Source organism: Balaenoptera musculus, chromosome 1, assembly GCF_009873245.2.
Source record: "Balaenoptera musculus isolate JJ_BM4_2016_0621 chromosome 1, mBalMus1.pri.v3, whole genome shotgun sequence".
Classification (NCBI taxonomy): Eukaryota; Metazoa; Chordata; class Mammalia; order Artiodactyla; family Balaenopteridae; genus Balaenoptera; species Balaenoptera musculus.
In genome coordinates, this window is record NC_045785.1 from 34,973,827 (window position 1) to 34,983,789 (window position 9,963).

General features: G+C 47.7%; 1 protein-coding gene across 1 annotated transcript; it reads left to right on the forward strand.

The window, feature by feature from the left end:
- Positions 1 to 974: 974 nt before the first annotated feature.
- LOC118896547 (erythroblast membrane associated protein (Scianna blood group)) lies at positions 975 to 9,162 on the forward strand. Its single transcript, XM_036854500.1, has 9 exons — positions 975 to 1,053; positions 1,713 to 1,904; positions 2,423 to 2,455; positions 3,470 to 3,502; positions 5,316 to 5,336; positions 6,140 to 6,160; positions 6,258 to 6,284; positions 6,392 to 6,418; positions 8,426 to 9,162. The coding sequence occupies exons 1-9, from the start codon at positions 975 to 977 to the stop codon at positions 9,148 to 9,150; spliced, it is 1,158 nt and encodes a 385-aa protein (XP_036710395.1). The 3' UTR covers positions 9,151 to 9,162.
- Positions 9,163 to 9,963: the final 801 nt, after the last annotated feature.

The window sequence follows — 9,963 nt, forward strand, 5'->3', positions numbered from 1 at the left end:
TGCCGATGCAGGGGACACGGGTTTGAGCCCTGGTCTGGGAAGATCCCACATGCCGTGGAGCAACTAGGCCCATGGGCCACAATTACTGAGCCTGCGCGTCTGGAGCCTGTGCTCCACAACAAGAGAGGCCGCGACAGTGAGAGGCCCGCGCACCGCGATGAAGAGTGGCCCCCGCTTGCCACAACTAGAGAAAGCCCTCGCACAGCAACGAAGACCCAACACAGCCAAAAATAAATAAATAAATTTATAAAAAAAAAAAAAAAAAAAAAGAACTGAAGACCCACAGATGTCAACTTTCCCAGGGACACAGAACTAGGACATGGGTGGAGCTAAGACTTGAACCCAGGTCTTTCTAACTCCAGACCCTGAACTTGTAGGATTAGTGCCTTCATAATGAAATGGAGGAACTTCACTGCCTTGGTTTCTTGTTTCAAACTTGAGTCAAACTTGAAAAGCTGTCAGGGAAGAGCTCCAGGCTACATTGTGGGTCCACGATTGGCTTGCAATAGGCACTTCCCAAGCCTGACCTGGGACACTAAATGCAAAAAGAAGCCAGTCCTCCTGTGTTTACCTGGCTAGTTCTGGGTATAGGTTCTCATTCTTCTAGACTCCTCCCTGTGCCTTCTAAATCACACTCAGAGTGTCACCCTCCAGTGCTCACTCATGGCATTTATAGACTTAACCATGATGCCAGCCTCTGTGTTGAGCACTTACCTCCTTCAGTCCTCACAATGATTCTGCCAGGAGGCACAGTTATTATACCCATTTCAAAGATGGAGAAACTGAGTCCCAGAGACTCAGGCCACATGGAGGTAAGCAGCAGAGCTGGGATTCAATACCTGGCCTGTGACTCCAGAGTGTACCCAATGCAGCCTCCATCTCTGCCCCACCTCTTGGGTGGTACCCTTTCTCCCATCAAGCTCGCCAACTCTTTCTGATGTCTCCCTGTGTCTGTCCTCCTAGTTTGGATGAAGATGGCAAGTTCCTCAGGCTCCTGGCTCTCCAGATGCTTCATCACACTCATCTTCCTCCAGTTGCCTTTGCATGTGTCAGGTGAGAGTTTCTGTACCTCTTTCCCTGCCTGGGACATCTGACAAAGGGGTTCCAAGAATAAGGAGGCCAGGCCCAGGGCCTTATTTCTTCTTGGGTGCATGTTCCAGAGGGCAGGCCAGGCTTGGCGAGCCTCAGTCTCTCTCCGGGGGTCACACAGTGCTGAGCGAGAATTCACATCCAGCTTAGGCTCTTTGCCACTTGTCATAGAGCCTCTTCTGCTGTTATTTTCTTCGCTAGTTCTTCTTTTCGTTCTTCTTTCTCTCCTGTCTAGACGTTCGGCTTGTTGCTGTAACACCATAGAAATTGTTTTGCCCCTGCTGATAGGGCTCAGGACAAAGAGTTCATTGACTGCTGTTCTATCCCAGAGTGAGGATTCGAAGGGGCAGCAGATGGGTGCTCATGAGAAGACTATAGCGGTTCCTGAGGAAGCACCTCCAGCTCTCCAAAGTCTCGGGCAGGATGAGATTGTGGTTGAGATGCTGAGTTTGACTCATTGTCTTCAGGCAGGACCATTGAAACCAATCCTGAGAGATAAACATCTCACTTTAAAGTCATCCCTGGGTCATCTGGGGTTTGAGTCGCTGAGAGAAGCAGAGAGCCTCACCAACTTGGCTGGAGGTCTCTCTCAAGGTGATGGAGGCAGTTGGGATGTGCCTGAGTCACCTGCCATTCAAGGTGGGGCCCTTGGCATGGAGAAGCTCTCAGAGGGTGGTCACAGGTGGCTTCTGTTTCAGCCCCATCTCCAGGGAGGTTCTCCTCATCAACAGTGGCTCTTGCTGTGATCCTGCCTGTCCTGGGGATTTTCATCTTGGTGGGCATTTACATCATCTGGAAGCAAAGAAGGTCAAAAGGTAACTAAGTGGTAAGGGAGCCCAGGCTGGCAGGAATTGGTACTGCAGCCTCTCTAGGAAAAGGCTGGGAGGAAGCAGACATAGACCTAACAGTTATCCATAGGTTGTCTGGGAGAAAACTGGTAGAGCTGTGTTCTGGGGACCCACACTGAAGAGAGGATCAAAGAAAGTGCAGAAAGCTCCTGGGCAGAGCTGTGAATTAATTAGAACACTGGCATGATGCCAGTGTTCTAATTAATTAAGAAATCCAATCATATCCATTGGATAAAACCCTCATTAATATGGTTGCATTTCATGGCTCGCAGGGTTGCCAAGGACCTTGAAAGTCACATAACTGAACACTCCTTTCCCTGTCTGATGGTTTGAAGACCCTCTAATCCTTTCTGATGGTCACACACCCACAGCGACAAGGAGCAAAGTCCTGCTAAGGCAGCCTGTGGTCCCTTGGACAGCTCTTCCTGTTAGAAAAGGCCCTTCCTTAAGCCGAGCTGACATCTCTCTCTCTCTCTCCCTTCCAGAGAGGCTTCTCTATGAACACGCAATGGAGGTAGGTGAGTGTCCTGGGCTGGGCAGGTATGTTTCTCCGTTTTGTTCATTTTTGTGTCCCCAGGGCCCACTAATCTAAATTCCGGACCTGAAGATCCCAGCATCTGCTGGGTGGTGACGGTGGTGGTGGTGTCAAAACCTGTCGTTCCCAGTTTCTGCTGACTCTTCCTTGTACTAGTTTGCCTTCCAGTATGTTTGGTGATTTTGTCTCTGAGCTCATGGCTTGATCTTATCCTGGGGGAGTCGTGTAGGTCTAAGGTAGGGGACCCGTTTAGTCTTTCAACAAATAATTGATAATTCTCTGCTAAGTGGTGCAGACTATACCAGATGCTGGGGACACAACAGTGAGTGAAAGCGGACACGGTCTTTGCCTTCTTGGAATCTTCCGTCTAGTCAGGGAGGTATACGTGCATTAAATAATTACACAAATAAATATGTACAAAAAACCACAAAAGGAAGTTCTGAAGGCTGGGAAGACGGTGACTGGGTGGAACCAACCAAACTTCAGGGATGGCAGAGGAGTTTCCAGATGATGTTCCCAGTGATGTTTGATCTGGAAGACGGACAGGCATGGGGGAAGAGGGAATAGGAAACAACCAAAGCAGAACAGCTTGAGAAAGATACATGGTGCAAAAGTGAGGGGCAATGTGGCAGAAGGTACTGCTGCAGAGTTAGGCGGGGACCAGCATGTGAGGCCTTGCAGATCCCATGAAGGGTTTTCGTCTTTCTCCTCGGGGCTGTGGAGAAGCTGCGAATGGGTTATCCTGACCAGAATTGTGCTTCCAGAAAGCTCTCTCTGGCTGCTATGTTGAGAGGAGGCCAGAGGGAGCGAAACAGAATTTGAGGGCAATTTGGGCCGCTCTTTCTGGCATCCAAATGAGAGAGATGAGGGCCTGGATCAGGGAGGTGGAGGTGAAGATAGAGGGGGACAGGTTCGAGAGCCCATAAATTCAATGGGAAGCAGGGACCCTCAAGGTAATGGCACAGAATCTCATTTTCTTTTACTTTCCTTCCTCTAGAAAATCTTCTCTCAGACCATGCAAAAGAAAAAGGTAATTATATATATAGAATAAGGGGTAGGGAACAAATAACATTTTTTTCTCCTACATAAATGCTGATGGTTGTTATACATACAATATGTGTATACACACACACACACACACACACACACACACACACACACACACACACACACACACCACACATATTTCTCTGTTAATACCATTGGAATTTATTTTCTAATATCAAGGGGTTATAGGGTTGGTAGCAGTGGCCGAAGGGATGCCTGGGGTCAAAATTCATAGGTTCCGTCATTGGCTTTCCCACCAATCACCTAAAAAGAAGATCTGTATACTATTTTAACATATATTAAAATGGTATTATAGGAGGATCCATACAATCTTTGCATTGAGAGAGGTGGTGTGAAACAGTGGGAGGGGCATAGGCTCTGGAGTCAGCAGCACCTGGCTCAGACCTGCCACTTACTGGCTGGGTTACGTCGCTTTACTGCTCTGAGCTTTGGTTTCCTCATCTGTAAAATGGGGATAATAGATCTCTTCACCCGGTTATTTTCAGGATTAAAAGAGACAACTTAAAAAAACCCCCACAAAACTCCTACTACAGTGCCTGAAACCTTTCCCTTATTGCCATTTTGTTTTCATTAATTGAATGTTTGCTCTAGGCCACTGAGGGTAAAAGACAGACACCCCAGGTACCAAAAAGCAGGTGGGGCTCTGCCCTCTGAAAGTCTAGCTGGGAAGACGAGTCACTGGCTCAGAAATGGCTCCACCTGCAGTGATTTTGGCATCTCCTCCCTTCCCCCCTCACATCTGCTCCAGGCTAGTTAAAGCATGGGGGTGCACACCTCAGGGACACAATGACCGTCGTGTCCTAGAAGGGAAGGAACAGTGTGGTGTAGTGGGGAAGGCCTCCAGCTAGGAATCAGACAGACTTGGGTTTGAATCCTGCCTCCTTGGCCACTTACCAGCTGGATAATCTGGATAAATTTCCATGTCCCTCTGAGCCTCAGACCACCACTCTGTAAAATGGGAATAATAATTATATGCACCTCACATTGTTAAGCGGATTCAGGGCCTACGTCATAAAAACAGGACACACTAAATGGAGGCTGTTGGTAGTGGGAATGGTAAAAATAAACTGTTATCTTGTTAGGGGCCATATCATATTCAGCTTCACTGCCCCAATGCCCAACACCTAACACATGCCCAGCCCTTAGCACAGGGCCTGGCAGTGAACTCAAATGTATAATTTCAACTCTGTGGCAGGGCCAGTGCTAAGGGGAAATGTGGGCAGATGACCCTTCCAGAGAGGCTGCAAGTACTCCCCCAAAGCACAGAAGCATATGCACACGTCCCAGACCTTCTGGGGTCTCCAAATTTGTGTTTCTCCACAGTGCTTCAGCGGGGTGGGGGGAGGTTAGTGTAGAGAATAACAGCCCACATCAGTAAGTCAATGGTAGGCCTTCAGCTAGTTTTACACCATAGATATTATAAACAGTTATAAAAGGGCGGCAAGGCATACACTCATGGACACTCGGTTACAAACATATTGGGAACAGTCATATGAACAGCGGAAATGAAACCAGACAGACAAAAGGAAGGGAAGAGGAACCAAAGTCAGGGTAGTCCAGGTCATATGGAAAGTGGCACCAGCACCGGTGAATCCCCCAGTCTGCCCTTAGGGGGATGTGACTGTATTGGGGGCTGATAGGATTGTCATCATTCTTTCTGCCGGGGGTGGGGTTTGGAGGCTGGGGGGCATGGGGGTGGAGTGATGAGACTTCCTGGGCCCTGGGGAAAAAGCGGCAGGATCTGCTTACTTGTGCCTCTTTCTGTGTTTTTTTAGGACGTCTCTATAAAGCCCTCAGTAAGTTCTGCTCCTCATCCGTGCCACAAACCTCCTTCTGCTGACATCTTTGCTTTATGATGAGAGTCTCAGATTCACCTCCTGGGGCAGAAGAGAGGGGGCAAGGATACTTCAAGCATGAGGGTTGGGAATTTCCTGGCTCCCTAAGGCCTCTTTTTTCTCAAATATTCTGTGCTCCTCTTTCCTGCACAACTGTTATGTAGTCTCTACATGGGAAATGTTTTAGCAAGAAGAGAGATACCTTCCATAGGTGAAGCCATCTGGGAGACGCTTCTGTCACTCAGGCATGATGTTCCCTTCAGTGGGACCCAAGGTAGATGGATCCTCATTCAACTGAATATGTGGAACAGTGCTTCTCCACCTGTTCATGTATGAGAACCTCTTCATAACAACAACAATCCCAAATCCTCAGACATGTGATATGTCTATTTGATTTTACATTGAGAAAATATGCATAAGAAAATCTAATGGAAATTAGTAATAGTTTTAAATGAACTCATATTTTATTCTTCTCCCGCAACATCTACATACGTTTATGTTGCCATCACTTACATGTGTGAGATATGTTGTTGATTCAATCTGCAGGTCAGGTTTGGCTCCCATAGGGACTCGCTGACCCTCTGCAGTATCTCTGGGGACCCCAGGCCCATGGCTGGGAGCCATTGCTGTTGGAAACACTGTCATGGGGAAAGTTCAGGGTATTGCTAGTGGGGATCTGCTCTGGGAATGCGGTTGGGATGGGACCAGAGCATCACAGGCACGTACAAGCCCTCATTCTGATCTGTCAAATTGTTATTCTTTAGAGAAACTCCGGCGTGAACTGAGTAAGTTCCCCTGTTCTTATAACTTCTATACCAACTTATCTCCTGTTGATTCTATGTTTCCAGTGAAAGCTCACTCCCCTTGTTTCTTCTTTTGTAGAGTTAAAGAGATCTGCAGCAAACTCAGGTGAGGTGCACTCACCCTGTCCCCCCACTCTACCTGCCCCCACTCCACCTGCACCAGGAGGTTTCCATTTCTCCATCACTTTAACAATCCCTTTTTCTGTCTTTCAGGCTGGAGAAGGGCCCGGCTACACTTTGGTAAGTTACACCAGTTTAATGCATCCACATTTCAGAGCCCATTGCTCTGTTCCTTTGGAAGGCAGACTGTAATTAAAAAAAAATTTAAGTCAAATCTGTTTATCTGCTTATCAAATTTTAAAATTTTTGATTCAGAAAGTCTCCCCTCTTTTAGAACACTGATAAATATTTGGTTTACTCTTCTTATGGGTTTTCTATGATTTTTGAGATTTTTCTTAAGTTCATTGGTTATTTGTATTTTATCTTTTTGGCTTGTCTGCACCTGTCCTATTCTGGCTACTTTTCGATTTGTGGGGACTTTTTCTATATTCACTCTTGGTCCTATTTTTCACAAAATATTTTTCTGAGTTTTTCATTTGCATGTTAATTTCCTCACTGTATTATTATTATCATTTTTTGATGCATGAGTGTTTTATTTTTCGGTAGTCCAATCTATTCATCTTTTCCTGTGTAGTCTCTTCTGTGCTCTCAGGTTGGGAAGTCCTTCCTTTCCCGCTGTTGGGTAGATAGCCAGTGCTCCTGTCTCTTCTTTCTACGCATCTGCCACATCCTTCTTTCTCTGGAGATCAGTTTCCTTGGGGGGTGGTGATTCTCAGAGAAGGGAGTGAGTTGGGCAGATGCCCCAACAATGTAGACTACGAAAAGTTTTCATAGTTTTATTCAAAAAGACTTGCACATCTCTTTTCAATTGTTTCCTAGTTTGCATGTTTTGCTGCTGTTTGAACGAGACCTGTTATTTTCACTGCTTTGCAGTCCTTCTCCGTTTTGCAAGCTGCTCATCCCCCTTCCGTTCAGAGGGTCTTCCTTCAGGCAGGAAAAATATAATCCATGAGTCGGCCACTTGAGAAAAAACCGGGTCACCTTGGTTGGAATTCTGGGAACTTACAAACACTTTTCACTCTCACTGTCTGACTCATTCCCACTACTTTGACCGAGTACACATTTCATGTATTTAACTCTCCAAGAAGAGCCTGTTTTCCGTACTTGGGGAAGGAGGGAGACTCACTGTGACCCTCATAATCCACAATTTTAAGGAAGAATCCATCTCTTTATTTTAACATTTTTATTTGATTTATTTTTGGCTGCGTTGGGTCTTTGTTGCTGCGTGCGGGCTTTCTCTAGTTGCGTGGAGCGGGGGCTACTCTTCATTGCGGTGTGCGGGCTTCTCATTGTGGTGGCTTCTCTTGTTGCGGAGCATGGGCTCTAGGGCACACAGGCTTCAGTAGTTGTGGCATGCAGCCTCAGTAGTTGTAGCACGCAGGCTCAGTAGTTGTGGCTTGTGGGTTCTAGAGTGCAGGCTCAGTAGTTGTGGCGCACGGGCTTAGCTGCTCCGCGGCATGTGGGATCTTCCTGGACCAGGGATTGAACCATGTCCCCTGCACTGGCAGGCAGATTCTTAACCACTGCGCCACCAGGGAAGTCTCTCTATATTACCATGTTAAAATGATAGTGATAAGCAATAATTTTAGCTAAGAAAATGAGCGTCACACACTCACTGTGTGAACAAGGCACTATCTCATGCATTAGCTCATCAAATCAGCACAGCAGCTCTCCAACATAGGTGCTGCTATTATTCCCACTTTACAGATGAAGAAACTAAGGTTTGGAGATGAATAACAAGCCCAGGGTCACATAACTAGCTTGTGGCAGAGCTGGGACTCAAAACATGCTATCTAGCTACTGGGTCTAACATCAAAGCCTGTTTATTATCAGGAATTAGATTTCTTTGGACTAGCAAAGACAAAGGCAGTATTTCCTAAGGATTAAGGCAGCTTCACAGATGGGTGAGAAACGTTTCCTCTTTTACTTAGTAGACCATCAGCAGATCTAGGAGACTGGAAGACAATTTTCTTTAGTTCAAGGACATGTGAAGGTGAGGGCACCATAAACTAAAATGGGCCGGTGACAGTGGTTGCAGACCTAGGGATGATTATTCCCTCCAAAGCTACTCAGAGATCCCTTGAGACCTAGCTGTCTCAAACCTCACCTCTCTGTGACTCTCTGCAGTGACGGTGACCCTGGACCCAGACACAGCGCATCCCAAACTCATCCTGTCTGAGGACCGCAGGTGCGTGAAGCTTGGAGACACAAGGCAGCCTGTGCCCAACAACCCTCAGCGATTTGACTTCGTCGTCAGTGTCCTGGGCTCTGAGTACTTCATAGCTGGCTGTCACTACTGGGAGGTGTCTGTGGCAGACAAGACCAAATGGGCCCTGGGGGTGTGTAGTGAGTCAGTGAGCAGGAAGGGGAAGGTCACCGCCTCGCCCGCCAATGGACACTGGCTCCTGCGACAGAATCGCGGGAATGAGTACGAGGCCCTCACATCCCCGCAGACCTCCTTCCGCCTGAAAGAGCCCCCGCGGTGTGTGGGGATTTTTCTGGACTATGAAGCAGGAGTCATTTCCTTCTACAACGTGACCGACCAGTCCCACATCTTTACTTTCACCCACAGTTTCTCTGGCCCCCTTCGCCCTTTCTTTGAACCTTGCCTTCATGATGGAGGGAAAAACATGGCACCTCTAATCATCTGTTCTGAACTCCAAAAGCCGGAAGAATCAACTGTCCCCAAGCCAGAAGAAAAAGGCCTTGCTAATGGAGATGTGGCCCTGCAGGTGGACCCTTTTCTGCTCCCCGCTCAGGCACCAGAGCTCCTCCCACTCAGAGATATGATCCTGTCCTGGCCCTCTGACATTGGCCCAGCCCTTCAGGGGCTCAAGGTTCCTTCTTTTTAGGAATGAGCCTCATCTCCTGCTCCCCGGACCCTCCAGCCCAGTGCCCTGGATTTCAGTCTCTTGGCCTAACCACCTGATTCTGGACCGTCTCTCCTCCTTTCCCCCAACCCAGGCCCCTTTGTGGTTTCTCTTGTACCAACTTTCTCCCAGGGCTCAGTTCTAAACCATGTCTTCCTTCTGGGGACTTGAAGTTTGCATTGCTCTGGAAGAATTCTTGAAAACCAAATGATGGGAATTCCCTGGCGGTCCAGTGGTTAGGACTCCGTGCTTTCACTGCTGAGGGCCCAGGTTCAATCCCTGGTTGGGGAACTAAGATCCCGCAAGCTGTGTGGTGTGAGCAAAAAAAAAAAAAAAAAAAAAAAAAAAGGGAAGAAAACCAAGTGAACAATCAGATTAGGTTTAGGTGGTGGTGTTGAATGTGTGTCACTGAGATACAGGGGCTCTTTACTCGAGGGGCTGTTTAAAAGCACTTCATCCTGGGGCTTCCTTGGTGGCGCAGTGGTTGAGAATCTGCTTGCCAATGCAGGGGACACGGGTTCGAGCCCTGGTCTGGGAAGATCCCACGTGCCGTGGAGCAGCTGGGCCCGTGAGCCACAATTACTGAGCCTGCGCGTCTGGAGCCTGTGCTCCACAACAAGAGAGGCCGCAATAGTGAGAGGCCCGCGCACCGCAATGAAGAGTGGCCCCCGCTTGCCACAACTAGAGAAAGCCCTCGCACAGAAACGAAGACCCAACACAGCCATAAATAAATAAATAAACAAATACTTAAAAAAAAAAAAAAAAAAAGCACTTCATCCTGCCTCATCCTGCACT

What these genes read in the sequence shown, in the direction of transcription:
- LOC118896547 (XM_036854500.1), top strand. Translation starts at nt 975, where the DNA reads ATGGCAAGTTCCTCAGGCTCCTGGCTCTCCAGATGCTTCATCACACTC. An exon ending in GAAGCAAAGAAGGTCAAAAG is followed by an intron (nt 1,905 to 2,422) that starts GTAACTAAGTGG and finishes TCTCCCTTCCAG; the next exon opens with AGAGGCTTCTCTATGAACAC. An exon ending in GAGATCTGCAGCAAACTCAG is followed by an intron (nt 6,285 to 6,391) that starts GTGAGGTGCACT and finishes TCTGTCTTTCAG; the next exon opens with GCTGGAGAAGGGCCCGGCTA.